General features: G+C 42.9%; 1 protein-coding gene across 5 annotated transcripts in view; it reads right to left on the reverse strand.

Moving 5' to 3' along the window:
• Positions 1-3270: 3270 nt before the first annotated feature.
• The window catches only part of KCTD1 (potassium channel tetramerization domain containing 1), a 96418-nt gene continuing 77869 nt past the window's right edge, over positions 3271-21819 (reverse strand). For all 5 annotated transcript variants that reach the window (XM_052704470.1, XM_052704471.1, XM_052704468.1 and 2 more), the window contains exons 3-5: positions 8311-8455; positions 5857-6162; positions 3271-3505 (exon numbers count right to left, since the gene is read on the reverse strand). In XM_052704470.1, the coding sequence (XP_052560430.1) occupies positions 3347-3505; positions 5857-6162; positions 8311-8455 (610 nt within the window). In that variant the 3' untranslated portion in view covers positions 3271-3346. The remainder of the gene's footprint in view (positions 3506-5856; positions 6163-8310; positions 8456-21819) is intronic.

The raw sequence follows: 21819 nt of genomic DNA on the forward strand, positions 1-21819 counted from the left end.
CTGCAGTCAAGAAATGACAGATGGAAATAAATGTTTTTATTTCTCTGAAAAAACAGCCCAGTGGTCAAGAAATATGCTTTCCTCACTCCCCTTAAAATCAAGTTTTCCTCCCTAGAGTCCCCAAAAAGATGAACATTACAGAAAAATGCATGTGACAATTCATTTAGGTGATGGCAAAGCCCCTGTAAATTAGCGTATCAATCAATTTTTAAAGGGTGCTGTAAAAAATTATGCTCATGAACAGAAGGTTTCTCCTCGAGTTGAAATCAAGGCCTGCTGAGCAGAAAGTAAAATTGCTGAATGGGTGGCTTAGTTTTCAGAGGGGGCTGAACCCCGAGTCGATGGAATCAGCGTTCACACTAGAGAAGGAGATGACGCTGGCACAGCTCCTCCATGAGAAGGGGTGGAAGTGGCAACTGCATTCCCCATGTGCCCACAGTGGTTCTCCAGTCACTGCCTGGCCAGGCTGCTCAGCTACAACGCCGGCAGCAGCTGCTCACCGCACCGCTTCCTCTTGTTGAGTGCAGCGCTGCTGGCAGCGTAACATTTTTAATAAAAAATCAGATAAATTTAAACTACTGCACACATCAAAACTACTGACCTCCAGGAAAGAGCTAACTGTCGTCTGCTTCTTTGTTTTTTTTCCACCTCCCTTCCTGTCTGCTGATCCCTTTTTCTGAAGAGCAACTCAAACACGCGGTGGTAAGCCTGGGCTGAACCCAGAACCAACCTCACTGCCTCTCTCAGTCCACCTCGCTGCTGTGTAGTGTTTGCTGCGCATCTGGCTGTGTTTACTTACGACCTCTGACTTTGTGGCCACACCGTTATCACAGTGACATTCACGTCCAGGGTCAAAGGGTGATTTATGGCTCCATTAGCAATGCGTGTGGCCTTGGTGGGAAGCCACCCGGCCATCCAGGTGCCACACAGAGCACCGAGGTGGCCTTGGTGCTTGTCAGCTTGAACAGGTATGGATACAGCAAGCACAACTGCCAGCCAAGCACAGCCTTCTGCTTTGGGAGCAAGGCAACAAGTATCACAGATGGTAAAAAGTGGGGTGAACATCGAGTGAGTGCCCCTTTTGCCTGCATCTCACATGCAAGGCACCATGAGGACAATTTTGGGGCTGACGTTGCTACCAGCCCATCCAGCTTGCACCAGAGCCCAGGCCCATACTTGTGCGTGGGGGCTGGCAGTGCTGAATCTGGGAGCACCTCTGGGCTCAACAGATGGAAACGTGTCCTCAGGTGCACACAGGGCTGCATCTGGGGAGCAGGAAGGATTTCTGCAGCAAACTGTCCCCAGAACAGCACATCACCTCATGCCAGTACTCGGCGGTGTCTTGTCAGCCTGCAGGACTGGCTTCAGGTCAACATTGTTCAATTCAAGAAGTCTGAAGAGATGTTGAAAGTATTTATTTCCCAGAGTTTGTTTGTTTGTTTGTTTTTTTAATTTTTTTTAGACTTTTCTATGCATACTAACAACCAAAATCTGGGTAGAAAGAGCAAGCATTTATTTGGTATGAGGACTACTTGCTGCTGATTGAAAACAAGCACTTTCAGTGAGGCAGCTGTTTCAGTACTGTGAGTAGACAGATCAGCAACACATTGAAGACCCAATAACCTGCTCAAGAATCTTCATTTATGGAGCCCCCCCTTCCACCCATTTCCATATCTCAGTAGTTTCAAAACCCCATTATAGGTGTTGCCAAAGAGCTATGTAAGTATGCCCTCTGACAAATTTCAATGGAAAACAGAAAAAAAGGGTAGCTTTGAGTTATCAGACTATATTAAAAACCTTATTACATGTATTTACTTTAACAATTTCTTTTTTCTTTTCTTAAATAAATAGCAAAGTGTCACCAAAATGAATGTAACGCCGGCACCATTGCTTCGATAGAAACTTCCATACCGGGATGAGTACACAGTCATATTCTGGAATATTGCATAAAAAGGTACTTCAGAGGAAAGAAAGTGGTTGCTGGTTTATCTCATGTGGCAGAAGCATCTCCCTGGGAGAGGGCCATGTGGTGGCCTCATGGAGTTGGGCTGGCTCTAGGATGGCCTTGCAGGACTCACCCATTGCCTGCTGTCAGCCACGGTGCAGCGTGAGGAGCTGAGGGGCTCACTCTCTAGGGAGAAGAACACTAGGTCTGAACAAGGGAAATGAAGGGCACGAAAACAATCTGGCTGGTTAACATGCAGCAGGGCAAGGTCACTGAAAATGGAAGCTGCCTGCTCTTTAGTTAGAGGAAATGATGCAAGCGTTGTTACATCAACACTTACAAACTCAGGCATCCATTCCAGATGGGTTTCCCTGGGCTGGATTGGTGCTGTTTTTTGAGCTGGTCTCTTCAAACCAGGACAAATCTTAAGGACAGCCCTGAAGGAAGACCCCAAAACACAATGCCCGCACAATGCCTGCTGCCTTCATCTCTGTGCACTGTGCCAGAGCGCAGGGAGTTGAACCCCACCTCTCTGCTCCTGCAGGCTGAAATCAGACCTTTATTACTTTAAACAGAGTTTATTGTATTTAATACATTATAAAATTTGAAAAATTGTAGGAAAGCAGCAGATTCAAACCAGAGCATCTCTACCAAATATTAATTATTCTGGCCCCCTTTGAAAAAACACAAAACAAAATGAAAAAAAAAAAACCAAAAAAAAAAAAACCCAAAAAATTCATTCAAAAGAAAAGTTAAGCTTTCACATCTGTGAGGGCAGACAAAACGTGTGCGACTTCTGTACAAACTACATTTAAAATTTCATTTGAGTAGCTTTTCAATGCAATGAATGGTCATCTCCTGAACGCCTGCCCATCCACCTCTAAAAGACAGACATAAAACCTCCATATGCAAGTAGAGTTGAATCAAGGCGTGTAGATATTAAAAATTGAATGAGTGTTTGGAAATGAAAAATGTGTTACGAGCTGTCTATGAATCCCCCCATGGTAATGGCTTGTACACCATTAAGTGGACCCAAGTAAGTCTTAGGACACTTAATGGCCATCACAGCACCAACCTCATCTACCACTTGTTTGTCATTGCATTTCCTACCCTTTGATGTATACATACATATATATATGTATGTATGTACATATATATATGTATGGCTGTATTTTCTTCTACACCTTGAGGTTTTTATTATTACTACTATTCCAAGTGTTCCCATATGAATTCAGGTGTGGTCTCTATATTTGATATAAATGTGTCTTTTATTCACTTTTACTTGCAGGACTTGTTTGGAGTCCAAACTGCACATGAAACGTTCCCCCTTTTTTCCTCTCTTTTTGTTTTCCTCTTTTTTTTTTTTTTTTTTTTTTTTTTGCATAAAGAAACATGTCCATTTTAGTCCAGAGGCTCTTGCTTTATTCGAATGACGGAGGGTGCACGAGATGTCCTTCTGAGTTCTCGTCTCAGTACGTATTCACTGAATTGGGAAGAGTCCACTCCACCTCCACACGAGCCAACAATCTCAAATCCTCTTTGCTGTAACCTCTCAAGGACCTGAAAAAACAGGAAACAAACACCAAGGTTTAAGTAATGAGCAGACTGTCTGTATCTTCTAAAGACTAAAAAACCAACAACTGCAAAGATCTGTGCCTGTATTCAGACCAGTGGTAAAAACTAGAAAGCTTTAATGATGGAACTAAATCTCTCCAGTCATCTACTTTCCTTCATCTTCACAGCCTGAGTGTTGCTTCCAGTGGGAGGGGAGGGAAGGGAAGGGGAAAAGAGAGGAGGGGAGAGGAGAAGAGGAGAAGGGAATAGAAAAGTGAAGAGCAAAGGGAAGGTGGAGAGGAGCGGAGAGGAGCGGAGAGGAGCGGAGAGGAGCGGAGAGGAGCGGAGAGGAGAGGAGAGGAGAGGAGAGGAGAGGAGAGGAGAGGAGAGGAGAGGAGAGGAGAGGAGAGGAGAGGAGAGGGGTGGGCAGAAGGGCACGCACCCATGCAGTTCACCCAGCAAGCAGACGGGCTAAAGAGCTCAGGTCCTAGCACCACACTGCCAAAAGCATGCAAGAGCCAAGTTTTCCTCCACAACAAGATTCCACTGTTATTATTAAGTTTTCCTGCAACTCCTGTGCTCTTAACCTTGCTTAGACTCTGCTACTTTTCCCATGCCTATCTCTTCTGCTGCCAGGGCTTTATTGTCTCTCACCAGTAAGAGACATGCGACTTCTGTCCAGAAGGACAATACTGACAATACCCCACTGATGTTTAGCTGAAGTAGGGACACTTGCAGGGTTCCCTTCTGCTACCAAATGCTCTCACTGCTCTCTTCACACACCTGAAGGCAGGGGAATACAGTGTTTGTCCCACTGTACCAACAATTAGCACATTGGCTTGCAAGGGGAGGGTTGGGGAAGATGGAGGAGCAAGTTGCGTTTTAAAATGCTCGGAACTACAAGACATGCCATGCTTTTACATGCACTGCTTCAGGTCAGCAAATGTCTTTCCAAAATACAGTTAAGTTAATTAAAGAGCAGACAAATCTCAAGAAGTAGAAGGTGGAAAGAAGCCCTGAAAGAAGAACAAACATCAAAACTTCAGAGCAATTTCTGTTTAACGTGATCCTTAGCTTTTAACAACATTAAGTCTACATTCCCCAAGTATGTCTCAGTGCAAGCCACTGGAAAATACAGCAGGAGAAATTAGGTCCTGGGAAAAAATGCAATGGGTCAGGAATCTAGTTCAGCCTTGGGCAAATCACTGAGTCTACGTCTCCTTCTCAAGGTCTGCAAATAGTCACTGTCCTACATCACACTGTTTTGGGGATGGGGAGATGATTACGGCCACCAAAAATGGAAGATGTGGCATTATCAGCATGGGATCATCATCTGTCTTGAAGTCTATGTACGTGTTGCCATTTTTACTTTTTATTGTGAAATAGGCTTGGAAATTCTTATTTGTGTGATAAAAACATAAATATCGGGACAAATGCTGAACTGCTAAACGACAAATTGCTTTGACAACTCTCATACAACATGTGGCTAGACAACTCTCCTTGAAATTCATATCCCTTTTCAGTTATAATCTTGCATGTAGCGGTGTTCTAAATTTGCATTAGTCACTATGACAAAAGAGCTTTGATGTTTCAGTATGACCATGGGGCCAGTAAGAGGCACAACTGTCTGACCGTAGCATGCATTAACCACATCTCAATAGTTCAGATAGATCTGTCCGTATTCCTGTGTTGCAGTAGCACATATGCAGCACCACACAAGCCTTCAGCACATGCTGCCATGCTCAGCCCTCCTCTGCATCAGAAAAGGGGGATAGAATTTTGCTACCTGGAGGCAGGACTCGGTAGCAGGAAGATGTCAAGCTCAGATGGCAATGCTCTTTCAGGTAAGAACTTGCTCATGAGTGTTGAGCGTAAGGAGGTGCAGCTAAACCAAAGACCATCATAGAATCATAGTATGGCTTGGGAAATGACTACCCAGCCATGAAAAAGCATTTCACTCCAAAGTGCTGGTTGTGCATGATGTGCTAACTAGTTGCAGATGGGTGTGAACTTTTTTCCACTGGAAAATTATATACCAGTTTTATCACACTTGTGTTAACTTCCCCCGTAGTGCTCTGTAAGAATTCTTCACATTGCATGTCACCTGACAGTCCCATTGAAAGGCCAAAATCCCACCAGGATGCCCCACTTCAGGGTGTTAAAGCAAGTTTTCAACCAATGTAACTTGTTTTGCGAAGAGATTTGGTGATGATGCGTGAGAATTAAGATGAAAAAGCAGCCATAACCCACAGAAGTAACTAGCTCAGAACCAGCAGCTGGTTTTGTTCATGCAATTCCCAGCAATGAGAGCGAAGCACATCAGCCCACAGGTACCTGGTCGGTAAGCTCTTTCCTACCTGAACTGAGTTGAGGTGGCAGTATCCGTTCAGAGGAAATCTGATGACATGCGTTGAGTCATGATTCCAGCCGGCATTGACAGAATTACACATCACATCACCAATCTCTGGAAACACTTCTTCTATCAATGACTTATCGCCACTCAGTGTAATCCTCTCACCGAGATCTGGGGCAACACGCACCACCAGGCATTCACAAGATTTTGAGAAGCGGCCACTCTCCCGGTCTTGTTTCCACCTTTCCATCTCTCCTAGCATGGGCTGAAGCTGGAAATACTTTGCTTCTTCGTATAACAAACTGTAGTCCTGAAAGACACGTATGTTACTGTGCACAGTTAGGAAAGAGGCAGTGCTAATGTACTGCTTAATGTATACGGTTATTCAGGCTAACATTGCTCTAGCTCTGGAACCCTTCAGACATAGCTCATAAATACTGTGTAGGAAGGTGTAATAAAATAACAGCGCAAGCAAAAAATAATAATAAAACCATCAGCTGCTTGAAACAGACCAGCGTTTGTAAGGGAAGGGGGAAGCTGCATTTGCTCATGCTGTGGAATAACCCAGGCAGTCACATCCCACTTTTCCCTTTGTTTTTATTCCAACAGTGATGTCATAAGATAATGACCTCATTAAGCAGATGGAACTGAATTCAATCAGGATTCAGAAAATTCATCATTAGGATCCATTCTGTCTTACAGCAATACTGGCAGCCACTGTAACAGGTATAAGAATGTAAATGAGGGAGCCTGCATTGGTTCAGTGCAAAATGGTTAAGAAATTTGCATAATAAATTGCACATACTACTGCATTTAAAAAAAATAAGGATCTTTTAGGACCTCTCCATTTTGCCAACAGTATTGTTCACTACATCATTTCACACACCAGAGCAGAGAGAATGCATTTCTGAGCATGGCTGTACCTGTCGGTCTGAACTTTGTCTGTCATCGCATTTTAAATAAAAAAACATATATTACTGATCTAGGCTTAAGACCATAAGACAATTTGGAAAATATTTATATAGGGAAAAAGAAATACAAGAGAATTTGGCAAGGCAGAGGAATAGGAGGACCAAATAAGAAGGCTGGTAACAGTCAATACAGCCCTAAATTTCAGCTACAGACTGAATACTCGATGAACATGGGAAACCTAAATCATATTCAGAATACTTCCTACTGTCTAATGAAAAAGTAATCTAACCTATACATTTCTGAAAAATGAGTGCTGCAGTTCATTTTAAACACATGTTTCAAGCGACTTGCAACACAAGTGGAGAGGATCAGAAGTTAACATTTTTAATTTCAGCAGAGCTACAGCGTATTTATGTTGTTAAAGGTCTCTGCATATATAATTTCTTAATACTGCATGGAAAGTGGCTTTTCCTTTTTCAATATTTCTGATTACCTTCAGGACAAGAGCAGAGAGCAGCACAATGCCATTCTAAGGCTTCAAAAGAGGGGTATGACTCTTATCAGCTATTTCTAAACTCCCACATTATTCAGGTAGGTCTGCCCTTGTCATGCATGGGAGCAGTACACATCTGCAGCAGAAATTCAAAGATTGCTCTTGAACTCAAGCTCACACCTGTTATGCCCCAAACACCTCAAAATGTCTCAGATACAAAAGATAAAAAAAACTGCACTGCTGTGTGAACTGCTCTAACCCTTCCACAGCACCACTTCTGTTCAGTTTGAATTGCTGTATGTCCTATAGTGATCCAATCGCCCAGCTGGCCACATTGATGTGCATTCATAAATAACAATTAAAATCTCTTCTAATTGCAACTGTTGTCTCCAACACTTACTACACTGACACCACAGCTACACCAATATACCTGATATACCTGCAAGAACACAAAGTCTGAAGCTGTGCATCTGCAGGCTGATGTCTAGGTGAACTATCACAAATTTACTTTGCTATTAAAAAAGAGAAAAGCAGACTCTTTAATAAAGATTAAATAAACCAAGAATCTGGAGGAGAAAACAGTCTATGACATAATGCTCAAACATTACCATGTGTGCAGTTTATTTTGTCAGTAATACGATTCCCAAACAATTTTCTGAATTTCAGTGTGGGAGTGGAAGCAGGAGTTGTTTCAATCCAAAGAGAACCATAAGAGAAGACTAGAAGGCAAGTAACCGGCAAGGCTCATGAGAAGCTGGTTACAGATGCTAACATCCCTTCTGTCTCCTTCAGTATATTATGACTTCTAATTTCCCTAGGTCAAACATGGCAAGGTTGCTCCATTACACTACAGACAAGGGGATAATTTAACACTGATGTCGCTCTAGGTAAGCCTGACAGATGCTATGGCAGCAACACCACACTTAGTTTTGCAAAGTACCTGAAATCAAGCACCATATTTTAGCTGTGCCCCCTGTCTAGGATTCCAGTTTGATCACAGATTCTTGTTTTACTGAAGTACATGCAAAATATCCAAGTCCTTTGAAATCTCACCTTGAAATCATCAGGAATGAGGAGTTTCGATGTTCTTAAAAAATTCAAGATATATCTGAACATTTGCCCATCTCTGTCGATGAAATAATGCTGCTTGAGGCTGTCGAGGACGATGGGCTCCGTGCCATCAAAGAGTCTGCCGATTCTGCAGAGGAAACAAGAGGCAAACGTCAGGGTCAGACCATGTGCGGCTTGGCAGTGATTGGGAAAGCCTTCTGCTCAAAGCCCTGTTTCATAAGAGGACAACCCTTGAGTATTTTGGGCATCTCTCTCAACAGCAGATCCCATTTAGGACATATCTCCCAGTGGCTTCACCAGCAAACCCCATCCCACTCTGCTGCAGCAATCTCCTCCATCAGTTTCATTCTGCTTTCTGGGGGAGCACACGGTGAACTTGATATGGCTTAAAAACTGCACTCAGGAAAAATTTTTTAATTATTTCTAATGTATTATTAATTTACTTTTAAACCCAGATCACTTTTTGGATGCCATTTACTGCAGCTAACACTTAGACCAGCATAACTGAGGGGACAGCACATTGTAGGAATGAGCAGCTAAGGATGTAAAAGATATCGTGTTTAAATGGGAGGTAATGATTTCACAGTAAAACTCAACAGTTTGTGGCGAGTATCAATCACCAGGCTCTAAAATAACCAGAAGAAGCACCTCAGCTTTTAGAGACCACTCAGTCACCCAGAGAACCCAGAAAATCTCACTTGCTAAAAAAGCTCGTAACAGCAGCTGCTGGTTGAACACACACTTTCTACACATGTTCCTCACAAAACCTGATTTAGTCGGAGCAATGGGAAGGGCTGAAAACTGGGAACAGAACATCAGCCTCAGTAACAAGAAATGCATGCTATGTTTCTGTGCTGAGGTGTTTGCAAACAGCTCCTGAGTCACTCACCATTTTCCAGTGAAATCAAAAGCAATGACAGGTATGTCTGACTGGGAGTGCATGTTTACGTGCCTATACGTGCATGGGGAGGTATTTTTTGATTCTTCATGACACCACCCACCCCTCCAAAGAACTGTAAACAAAATGGTCTCAAAATAGCTAACTTGTGATACGTCACGTGGACACTTTGCATGAAATACTACCGACACATGAGTATGATTTTAGAGCTTTGTCACAAGCTGTTGCATTCTGCAATATTCTGCAGACTCTGTGCCTTCATTGTTTTAATGAAAAGGCTCATTTGTATGTAGCTCTTGTCCTAATATACACAATCTGATCTGTGAACCAACACGAAAAATCCTATGCATTTTGTTAAGGAACAGTCAATAACATCAATGTACACCAGCATGGAGCTAGGTGAGGCACAGGCACTCTTTCCCTGATCACACCCAGCTTGTGACACAGGCAATGTACACGACTGTCTTTTCACAAACAGATCCAGCAAGCACAATGAACAACCACAGCACACTGTTTTCCTTTTAAAAGAAGATGTGAGTAAACAACCATTCTTCATCACCACCCTGAGGCTGCTTTGAGCCCTCAAAACCAAAACCCAAACTCAGTGTAACTCAGAGGCAGTCAACCTCTGGTTCATTTTCTTGTAGAATGGCTTAGGTTGGAAGGAACCTTAAAGCCCACCCAGTCCTCTCCATGCCATAGGCAGGGCTGCCACCCAGCAGCTCAGGGCCCCATCCAAGCTGGCCTTGAGCATCTCCAGGGATGTGGAACCACAGCTTCCCTTGTGCCAGTGCCTCGCCACCTGCTCAGTGAAGAGTTTCTTCCTCAAGTCTAATCTAAAGCTCTCTCTTCTAGTTTAAAGGCATTACTCCTTCTCCTATCACTGTACTTCCTGATAAAGAGTTCCTCCTCATCTCTCCTGCAGACCCTTTGAGTACTGGAAGACCACGATCAGGCGTTCCCAGAGCCTTCTCTTCTCCAGACAGAACAAAGCCAGCTCCTTCAGCCTATCTTTGTAGGAGAGGTGCTCCAACTGATCATCCTCAAGGCCCTCCTCTGGACCCGCTTCAAAGCTCTACATCCTCTGCTGTGGACTCCAGACCTGAACAGAATACTCCAGCTGGGGATTTACAAGGATGGAGTAGAAGGGACAGTGGCCTCCCTGGCCCTGCTAGCCACCCGTCTTTCAATGCAGACCATCTGGACTGCAGACTTCCAGTTTGCTAGAATAAACCGCTGACTCCATTTTTTCACCCACCAGCACCCCAAGTCCTTCTCCAGAGGGCTGCTCTAAATCCACTAATTGCCCAGCCTGTACCCACATTTAGGATTGCCCTGACCTCGGGGTAGAATGTGACCCAAGGATGCTCTGCATCCATTTGAAATGTCACAGCCAACCCAAATGGAGTCTGAAATGGCATCCATGAGCACAGCAGGCATCCCTGTAGTACATTCAGTAATAAATGCTGCATATTTATATGCACATAATGCTAGAAGAGGTGAGACCAAGAAAGAAATAAAAACCCATTAACCTCAGCGGGCCATTAAAAACTCAGAATTAATTCAAGTGGCTTGAAATCTGTAAGATATAAGAAACTGAACACATTTTGCAGAAAGATCCAAGCAGCACAAAACAATTTCTTCTCAAAGCTATCCCTTAGATTAGAACAATTCAAACTTTCTTCCACTGCTACTTGTTACTGCCTGCCCCAACAGTCAAAATGTAAACTGTGACAGGCCATATAATGCAGGCTCCTGTTCACTAGATGGATGAGCAATGTTTATGTCTAATATGGAAACATAAGGCATTTAGATTTAATTTTCCCCCATACTCAAGCATGTTGTCTTGGAATCTATCACAGAATACACACACAAAACATATACATTTGGCCAAGTCAGTCATTACTGAAATGTATAATTGTAATTGGTTTCTGCAGCATTACCCTAGTTCTAAATTACTGTTATAATTATGTATTTTAAAACCTCTAGGCTTTTTGCCTTCATTTTATTAATTGTTTAGGAGAAAAGTAAGATATTATCAGAGGATGGAGTCTTCTGACAAAAATCACAGAGAGCACCAACACCTGAGAGCCAGCCCAGGTGGCCTGGGAGGGAGAGCCAACAAAGTGCCACCTTTGAGTGCAGCTGCTTTCCAGCAGCAGAAAAACTCGAAGAACTGCAAAGTGCCAACTTCATCCCCTGTCCCCTCCCCAGATTCAGACTGCAACAATGATGCTCTGGGAGACTTTTGTAAATAAAATGGTAATGGTAGCTTTCTTTTTTTTTTTTTTTTTTTTTTTTTTCAGTAGAGAACAGCAATTTCCAGCTTTGTGGCCCCTCCAGGGTAAGGCTTGTGATAACTGAGTGCCCAAATCTGGTGGCATGGCCTAAGCTAAATTTGCTGCACCTGCCAGGAGAAGAGACAGAATGGAAAGAGGCACAGCAGCAAACTGTGACTGTGCCCTGCCTCATTCTGCACCCTGGGTAATATCTAAGACCCTCTCCTCTCTGTCACTCTTCATTCTGCTTGGTCTCATGCTGAAATTACAAATGCTTAAGTGACACCAGGCTGCAGGCATGAGATGGGACTGTGAAGGCATGTTTCACTTACCAAGAAAAACTGGAAGATGTTTTTCCTCATCTCTTTCTAGACAACTTCAGCTGATGATTGACAAAGATAAGTTTGTTTTTTTCACTGCCAAACACATAAGAACTGAATGGATTTCCAAACAGCAAAGTACTTTGAAGGATGCTTGCAAAACAAAGTGATAATTACATGGAGAGCTAACCAAATATCAAGGGTAAAGGATGAAAAATTGTAGTCCATTTACAAGGCAACATACTTCTAAAATGTTTAATTAAAGCTAACAGGCTGGAATTTTCTGTATATAAGGAAAATTAATGTCCCATGGGTTGAAAGTGCAACCTCCAATGGGTAATAATTAATGCTGATGGCTTTAAGTATCATAATCCACTGACAGAAATCGAATGCTTCAAGGGTTGAAAATATAACCAGTGTAAAAGTCAGCTCTCCTCAGAGAACTGGGTTTTACTTTAAGGACATAAAACAGGTGCAGCCACAAAGCTGGTGCTGTGGGGGGAAAAAACAAAGATATGCTGAGGAGACCAGTGCTTTACTTCTATAAAATACTGCATGGACCCTTGTTCCCACAGCCCAGTGCTCGCATAACAGCATTTCTACAATAAAAAGCAAGGGAAGGTGACACCACTTACAGGATGTCTCAAATTCTTCAGAAATGAGTCCCTTTTGTCAAATATAAAAATACACTCAGTCTGCAGTGAAGCTGTTATACACAGCTTAAGTGTTTTTATAGCCTTGTTCTCTGAACATACAAATACTTACATACATTGTTATACACAAAAAGAGTCTTTTCTTTAGTATATGCTGCCTTGGATGAGAGCTTGGGAAAGAAGCAAAGCCCTTTGAGTGGCCTGGCAGAGATGCATGGGCACACCATCAGTGGTGTCAATGCACCCAGTCCTGGGACCCACTGAGCTCTGATACAAAGTATTCATGGAAACACATTTCTCTTCTTCAAATAAAGGACTGCATGGCAGAGAATTTAAAAAAGGGGAAAAAAAAAAAAAAAAAAAAGAGAGAGAAAAAGAAAGTATTTCAGTTGATGCTTTACCTGTTTGGGCCCATAGAGACAAAACGAACACGGGTTTTCCTATCTCCTCATTACATTTACGTGGCTAATGCAAATGCTTATTTAAGACTCCAGGGTGTGCAGACAGTGAGTTTGAAGAGGCTTTCACTTTTTTTTTTTTTCTTCTTAGTCCACATTGTCCTTATTAATTTCTTTTCATTTTCTTTCGCTGAGCGCTCAAAGGCAATTTGCATAAGAGTCCATTATAAATTAGATCTGTTTAATGGTATGCTCATCTCATGGCTATTTAATTTTACTTCCTTGTATGTCTAAATTACATAATATTGCACTCTCCCCTAGCAGCTAGTACTTTCGAGGAGGTGGCCACACCAGGTAGAAATGCTGTGCTAGCCAAGTGCAGACTGACTGCATTTCTATTATGTCTCAGAGGACCACGCTAGCAGTCACTACCTGCCCATCTTATTCTGAACACCTCATGTCACTTGGATCTCTGAATACCCAGCAACCTTCCTAGCTCTGCATAACAAAAGTTGCCTCATAAGCATGACAGAAGAAAGTTAACTTTGCAATGTTCACTAACACATACATTATGAAAACCATAATTTAACAACTTCTTGTTGTAATCTCTTGTTCTCTGTGCTGTTATAGTTTGTTCTTATCTCTTCCCCCTTCTATTTAATTTCAGGTTTCATGTCCAGGAGTCTCAGGAATTCCTTGGCACAGACAGTTCCTATGTTATTAGAAGTGTCATGAAAACAATGATTACAACGCAAAAGTAACTGGGGAAAAGTGTATTGAAACCAAAAATCTTATTAAACCTTCTATAAAAAAGGTATTAATACAGGAGCCAAAGCAGACCAGGTAAGAAGGATGTACAGGAGGAAACGTCAAAACACCAGGTCTTAGGAGATTTAAGAGAAAATGTTACTTGGCATTTTAAAGAACAGATAAATCCTAGATACTGAGTGGAAGTGAGGTTGGAAACCCTTGTGGAAACATTTGCTGAGGATTAAAGAACAGAATCATTTACATGGAGACCACATGAAATGTCTTAGTGTTATCTGAGCAAGGAGGCAAAAGAGAGGGTAAGGACAAGTGCAAGGGGCTCATACAACACTTGGAAGACAACACTTGAGATAAGGAGGTGGTGAATAGCTTTAAATGAAGAGTAAAGCATGTGAGGAACAGAAGGATTGAGATGATGAGTGAGGCGGTATCATGAAGGAAAGCATCACAGACAAAGTAGTGAAGTGAGGGATTTGCTATGACCCACATCATCAGTGGCAGCACCAGGAGCAGAGATGAAAGCCAACAGATATACATCATAAAAAGAACCAGCAGTCACTGGGTCTAACCCACATGGACAAACAGACTTTAACTGGAAGAGAATAAATTGCCCAACACCATGCAGTCATGCTGCAGGAATGTGACTTCCACAAGAGTCAGCTGCAGCTTTCTGTTCCACAGATGAGTGTGGAGATGCTGGGATGTGCACCTGAGCAACACCTTGCAATAGGGACATGTGGGTTACAGGAGACATGAGGGTGAACTAAACAATGGATGGCAAAGGCCCCAGAAGACAAAAGCACCAGCCTTATCTATTTGTCTGAAAAGGAAGTTTTCCCAAGAAAAATGAAAGCCTGTATTTTCCTCAATAAGCTGGCTATCTAGAAACTGAGGAGGTTCAGGCAGAAGTAAAAATTATCCTCCAAAATACAACTTGTACAGCAAGTCACTCTGTATTTTAAGTACAAGCAGTAGGTTCAGGGTGCTCAAATGTCCAACAGAAGTAGGCTAAATAATTTGGCTCTGACACAGCCTCCTCCTGGGATGCTAAGGAGTATCACCCACCTAGAGCCAAGCATCTCTTGTAGAAATGCTGATGTTTTAGAAAGAAAGGGGATAAATACTTGGGCTTGGATGTCAGGGGCTAGTGACTCACGACCAGCAGACAATGCATGCGAGCAGATGGAAGTCATACCCCACACTGCACGGCTGCGGCCAGGGTGAGACCAGCAGAGCACCATCCCTGGAGTGTGGGTGATGGGCCAGGAGTTTCTGCTTACCAGATACTTTATCTCTCTGCTTTGCACATCTCAGCTTCTGGTATACCAAGGAGATACAGACAGATAAGAGGAACAGGGTGCAACCCAAATATGCACCTTTTCATGCACGGCGAGGCAATTAAGTGCTTTAAAAGCGCTTTCAATACCATGGCAGCCAAACTGACAAGCTTTAGAGCTGGCTGAGTGAAGTCCCCAGCTGAGACCCTTGCCCCACGATCCCCAGCACTCCTGGCAAGGTGAGGTTCCTCCTTCTGACAGACACCAAAGTGGCTGATATTCCCCAAAATATTGCATCTATCACCAACCCTCTCAGTTCTGCTTGCTTCCAGCCACTGAGCACTTCTCCAAGCCCTTTTTGCTACAGTAACAGACCCCCTTTCCAACAAACCTCAGCCGTGCAAGTCCCACATAGGTTGTCCCTAGTCCTTTATCTACACCACACCACAGCACTGCAACTTCCTAAATCTACTGCACAGCAGACTGCAAGTCTTGAAGCCCACATCTCCTACAGTGCTCGATATCTTGCAAGCAAGTCCTGGAAAACTTTTCAGTTTTCCACTGCGTATCAAAACCACTTTTCCTAAAATCACTTAAGCCAATGAAATGTTAAATCAATTATTTACGCAAACACTTTCTCCATCTCTCTTTTTTGTAACCAAGTTTTCTTGGCAATGATAACATTTCACAGAAAAATTAACAAATATTCTCTTTGCTTGCCAAGATAATTTTACTAAGCTCGAATCCGATTTCATTGAGGTATGTTATTTATGTTTTATCTTGAGGGAAGCTGCCTATTAAGTTACTACCAACCGTGTCCTTTTGCTTATGATACGGTTATTACCAAGTTATCAGGAGTACCTTAAGTTATTAGGGTGCAATGGCAAATTAAGTACTTTGCGTCATAATTAGCTAATAACTTTTGAATTATATTTTAATCATGTTTAAGATGGCCAGGTTTGCTGTGAGTAGAGATAATGGAGGATAGGAGCAGAACTGGAGTGTTTATCATTCAATACCAAAAGCCAGAAAGCAGCTAAACTAGTGAAGGCACAACATCCCAAAGGCCATGATGATCTGTGTACTCAGAAGGCTGAACCCATTCCCAGTCAGCAAAGTACTGAAGCAGAACTTGTATCTTGGGAACATGTTTAGGGAAAAAAGCAATAAATTCATTTGCTCCAACCCACTCTCCTCTGAGCCTGTCAATTTTTCTTAAAAATGCTCTGGCAGTCTTCACAGCCCTATCATAAGCCCCATAAACCTAGATTACACAAAGAGATAACACTTAAAAAAAATGAGGAAAACTACAAGAGACATTTTCTTACAAGAAAGAGAGAGAAAGTCTTACAAGACTAACAAGAGACACTTTCAAAAATGTGGGTGCTAAGGGGGGGAAAAGCACCAATATCCAGCCTTCTCGGAATGGGAGAAATTCTTTGATGGATTCCTTTGCACATCAAACCTGCCCCTCAGCTTTCATGAATTTCATTGAAACCTCTCCCAGCTCTCAGTATTTTCTCTGTACACTGAAGAATGCTCAGCATTAAATTTTCACATACATGTCACTGGAAATTAAGAAACACAGATTCTCCACAAAAAACATTTTCTCTTTGAAAAGCATCAGCAAAATGATACTCTGGAGACCTTAGTTAGGCATGCGTACACTACGTAGGAAGCACCACAATACTGCCAGCTCTGCCACTTTTCAGCAGGTTACTTTGCAAGCTGGGCATCCCAGCCCCTGCAAAGAACAATCACTGCCATGAAACTGTAACAAATTAAGCTTTCCAAGGGCTTTACAACTCTTCCTACTTTGTCACAAATCCCAGCTCTGATGTTTTGCTAACTGTTGCTTCCTCCAATAGGATGGACAACACACTTCCATAGGCAAGCTAAGGAAGTGCTATTTGCAGGAGTTGCACAAGTTCCTTCTGCACTGCTGCCCATGAAGACAAGAGTCTAGGTCCAGACTGCATGTCATAGTGGGAGATGGTGAGGACTGCTTGAGAGAGAGGTCACTTCTGCAGTGAAGCCTAAGTAACAGAATCTCATTAATGAATAAAAGTCAAAGTGCTTCTGAAACGTTTAGCTGTTAATTACAAGGCTGTGTTGGAATAAAGTATTCCCACACACACTTGTTCCTCTTCTCTCAACAAACACCAGTGGGACTTGCATAGTTTATATCACCCTCCTCGGGTATGGTTCACCCAAATGACAACAGCTTGTACAGCAAAAGCCTGTAGGACAGATTAACAAGTTTCAGCCCTTCTGCTGAACTTGTTCATGCTTTCACAAGGCAAATTTGCAAGAGAAGGTGGAAAGGACATTTAGCCTGCTTTTTAAAATGTTACAAGAACACACACATGTGCAAGAACTCATATAAAGAACATTATGACAGTAGTCAAAACAAGCACCACATGTTAAGATGTCAGACACTGGAAATGCTTCTGCAACTTTAATTTGCAAACTGCTTTCATATGAAACCTCTTCAGGATTGGTCTATCATGACATACAGCCTTCCTCCAGCACCCTCTGTAATCCCTGGGCAGCAGATGAGCCAGGGCTGCATTGTAGGGGACTGCAGCCAACGGCACCCCTGCTTGAGCTGCTGGAGGAGCAGAAGCAGGTCATATTTTGCAAACTTCTCTGCTGTCAGACATGGGTCTGGTTTGCAGAAGCTCTGAGAGCTTATAGCATCAGTCATGCTGACCACAGAAAGGCGCTGCATGACACAAGTGCTGTGTGAGCTTGGGTAGCAGTGTCTCACAGTAGACAAAGTCACAGCACAATCCTGGTCACAACTTCCATGTCGCACCACCTCAGACTTTTTCACATCAAATCTCTGCCTTCAAACAAACTGCCAGGAGAGAAGCAAGTAGGCAACAGGCTAAGGAAAGCTGCAAGAAAGCATGTAGGAATGACTCCTCAGAACAGGACATGAATAATGTGCAGGAAATATGGCCCAAGGACAGTGCTTAACTGTGAGGACAAACAGGAGATGTTGATGAGCTGTTCATTAACCAAGAATCACACTGAGCACATACACCATGAAGATGACAAACTAAGGTTGCCCTGGTAGCCCTAATGGATTTATTTTCCTAAAAAGCTGACTTTAATTGCACTGAGAAAAGCAGCAAGGCCAACTACACAGTAACACGTTTACGTCTCTTGAGCATTCGTGTTCTGCTTTACCATGTAAAGTGTTACTACATTCCTCCACCTGAACTGAGCATTGTACTTCCAGGTTAACAGCTCAGGTTACAAATTCCTTGAGAAAAGCAATCCAGATAGCATGTGAGCAGGCACAATAGAAGCAAGGAAGGTGTGGACATATAGAATTTACTATGAGAACACAGGGCCATGTGCTGCTATTGTTCTGATTAACTCTAGCTTACATGCATTACAATTGCATTGCACTGATTCCTAGTGTGGACACCCATGTGCCTACACAGAGAGACGTGTTTACACCTGCCTAATTTATTCTCATACATTTACATGTTTAACTGCTTCCACGCTAGAGGTCGAAATGATGTAAGCATTTCAGTAACTAGGAAAATCACATTATTAACCAAATCAGTTGATACAAAACCTGCATGCTAATCAGTTAAGAGGACGGGAAAGTCCACCTCAGACAGCTTAGACAGTGGCTCTGAGCAATAAAAAATGCTTAATGCATAGGTTAGAAATGCCAAAGCCACACCTGAATACTCTACTGGTGGTGGGGGTGTTAAAAAGCACACAGATAACATTACCTCCATTGACAAACTTTACATGTACAAAACAGTGGCTTTATTGTTTATTAAATTAGATGCTGTCATGGTGTAATAATCCCTGCAGCCATACCAAACCCAACAGTACATAAGACGTATTTCTGTGGAGGAGGTAAAGAAGGAAGAAAAGAACGGAGATACAGTATAGAAGCAATATAACCCCATAAATAGGGACATGAGAAATAATTAATCAACACGTGAAAACAGCATAATTTCAGCTGACAAAACCCTCAGAAGTATCACACATCAAAACTAAATGTCATATCACAATGCTTTCAAAGCGGGAGAGCCAGGATGCAATTCAGCTGCCAAATTGCAGGCTCCTGGTGCCATTTGGGATGCTCAAGAGCATCTCTGGGATCCCTGGAGGACTGGGAAAAGCACAGGGAAGTCTCACAGGAACCATACATGGGTGCTAGCTGCCCACGTGAAGGCAAGAGTTTCCTGCCCTCAGGATGATCAGACCTTACTGGTAGAAACCAGCAGAGCCCAACAGCCAAAATTTCCTCGTGGCAATACCAGGTTGATAATAAACAAGACATTGCTCTCCTGGAAAGCTGAGCACTGCTTTTAAACAAGCAGCTAGATGTTGCCTATGGAGTAGTCTACTGCATGAATCTACAAATTTTCTCTATTTTTTTTTTCTTTTTTTTTTTTGTACACTAATTTGAAACCTTTCTTTAAAAAGACAGAATGGTATTAACCCCACTTGGATTAAAGAAAGGGGTATGGGGAGAAGGCATCACCTAAAAGACATTTCCATACTGTATCTGCCCTTGTCTCTGGACATTGGTACAGCTGCATCACTCTCCTTGCAGCTTGCACTAATGAGTGCAACTCAAAAAAACTGAACAACCATCATGGGTTATGTGTCCACAAGGCTGCATGTCCCTAACTAACAACATGGAAAAGACCTAACAATGCAGTTAGAAAAATCCTGAATCTCAAAGTATCATTTTGAAGAATAATATCAGTTCCAGTACAAGCATTTTCAAGGACTTTCCAAAATGTCCTCTTCCTCTCTGTGCTCCCTGGAAATAAAACATGTTACAACAATCTTGCATTAGCCCCTCCATTTGTGTAGCTACTTAATACTGATACTTTTTGCTCTATTCTTGAATGTAATAAAATTTTAATTTAGCAGAAATCCAGGTGTTTTGTTAGACTTCTGATTTTTTTTTTCTTGCCTCACCACAGGGCATAGATATAATTGTTTTCTACTATCTTTAGAGGAGATCAACAGAACCACGTTATCAAAAGGTGCAGAAGCCCAAAAATAGTTTGGGATAATCAAAAGCTGTGCTTTTTCATCAAAGCTCTCCACTGCCACTGCTCCAAAAGCTGCTGGGGCTGCAATAAATGGTTTGAGGCCACATGAAGGTAAAGATCATTTTCCACACCTTTCTGAAAGCCTACTTTTCGTAGAGTTCAAAGGCAGGCAGAAGCCAATTAGCACAATCTGTTGATCATAATGTTTTTCAAAACAAGCAACGCCAACTATGAATCAAGACCATCAAATTCTCTGTACTCTCTTGCTAACCACCAAGTCCAAGAAAGTCTGTATTTGCATTAGCCATGCAGACCTCAATGAGGGAAACCTACAGTGCTGTTCTTTACCACCCACTTTTGCAGCAGCAGTGCCAACACTCACAAAGGTGATTTGTGACAGAGCCTGCTGCCTCTGAGTGACATCAACCCATACTGAACTGCTTAGATGTTCAGACCCCTAGCAGGGACACAGTCCCAGCTGTGAGGAAAGAGCTCTGCCACATCTTCAGCGGGGACAGCCTGTAGGGATCAGGGAGAAGTGCTGCCTGATGGCTTGTCAGGAGGAAGGAGTATTTCCCCACTATGCTTCAAGGTCTGGTTGATCCCTGTGGGAAATCCTCTGCTAAAAAACTCCAAGTGGTGCAGGAACCACTACTGTGTCACTGCAGATGGCAGCTCCGGCTTCTCCATAGCATCAAAGTCAGCCAAGAACATGCCAGCTCCATACAGTCTGAGAACACAGGCAGAGTTAAATCTTCCATCTCACTTTCAGAGCACATTGATGGCTTATAATTTATTATCACTGGACACACAGAGAAGACAAACAAGGGATTTCGCTTTTGACGTGTGGAATAGGAATGTTGTGAGGTGCAGAGCCCATAATGACCGCTGGCTCTGCCCGTGTCGCCCCATAAATGTTTTGTTACTACGGCACAACAACATTAGCACACCGATGAGGAAAATAAACCCTCTGTGCTGTGATGGATATGCCCTCATTTCGTACATACATTTAGTCAGCAACGTACTGCAAGTGACATGACCTTTACTGGCACTGGGTTTCACTGGCCCTGTTTTTCCAGACCCCACCCCGTTCATTTTGTTCTGTGCACAGCCTCTCCAGTGGTAGCAGCCTGCAAAGAGACTCAGGCATGCAACTCGAGGGGCAGAGCTGCCGCACAGCAGAGCAGAATGCAGGACCATGGGCTCCTGGTGCAAGCCTTCCTACAAGGAGCAGCCTGGATCACACAGTGCTGCTGTCCTCCCACAGCTTCGGATGGGACTGGAAACAACATGGCCAATATGATTCTACAAATGAAAAACGTCCCACCGTACTGCTTTGTGATTTTGGCATGGCACTGATGCCTGGAATGCTTTCTCCATCATTTCCTATGACCTTTCATGTTTTCAGGCCCTCTCAGTAAAAAGAAGGAAGGACTCACGCCTCTTGCATAGCTAGCTATTTTACATTTCCATAGATAATACTGTGACCTAGATGGAGGCTAACTGCAATGGAAAGTTGCAGCCCTACAAGCTGTTTCTATTTTCAAACCAACACTTGACACACATCCTTTTCACCTCTCCTTTTGTTAAGCCCACCAAAGAGACGCATGAAACACACCTGATTAGGGCTGTTATTTCTGTGTCTAGAGTGAAGAATTAGAGACTCTCCTGTAACCAGACCTCTGCAGCTCAGAGAGCAGCATCCACTCAGTCACAGGGAGCTGCGCCATTAATCCAATGGGGAAAGGGGAAAGCGCAATTGTAGCTCTGCTGATGAGTTTATCTGGGTTAGCTACTAAGAAGGGAAAGGCCAGTATGAAAGGCATGGCCCAGGGCCCGGCTTTATGAGACAACAA

Source organism: Tympanuchus pallidicinctus, unplaced genomic scaffold (genome assembly GCF_026119805.1).
Source record: "Tympanuchus pallidicinctus isolate F22 unplaced genomic scaffold, pur_lepc_1.0 scaffold5, whole genome shotgun sequence".
Classification (NCBI taxonomy): domain Eukaryota; kingdom Metazoa; phylum Chordata; class Aves; order Galliformes; family Phasianidae; genus Tympanuchus; species Tympanuchus pallidicinctus.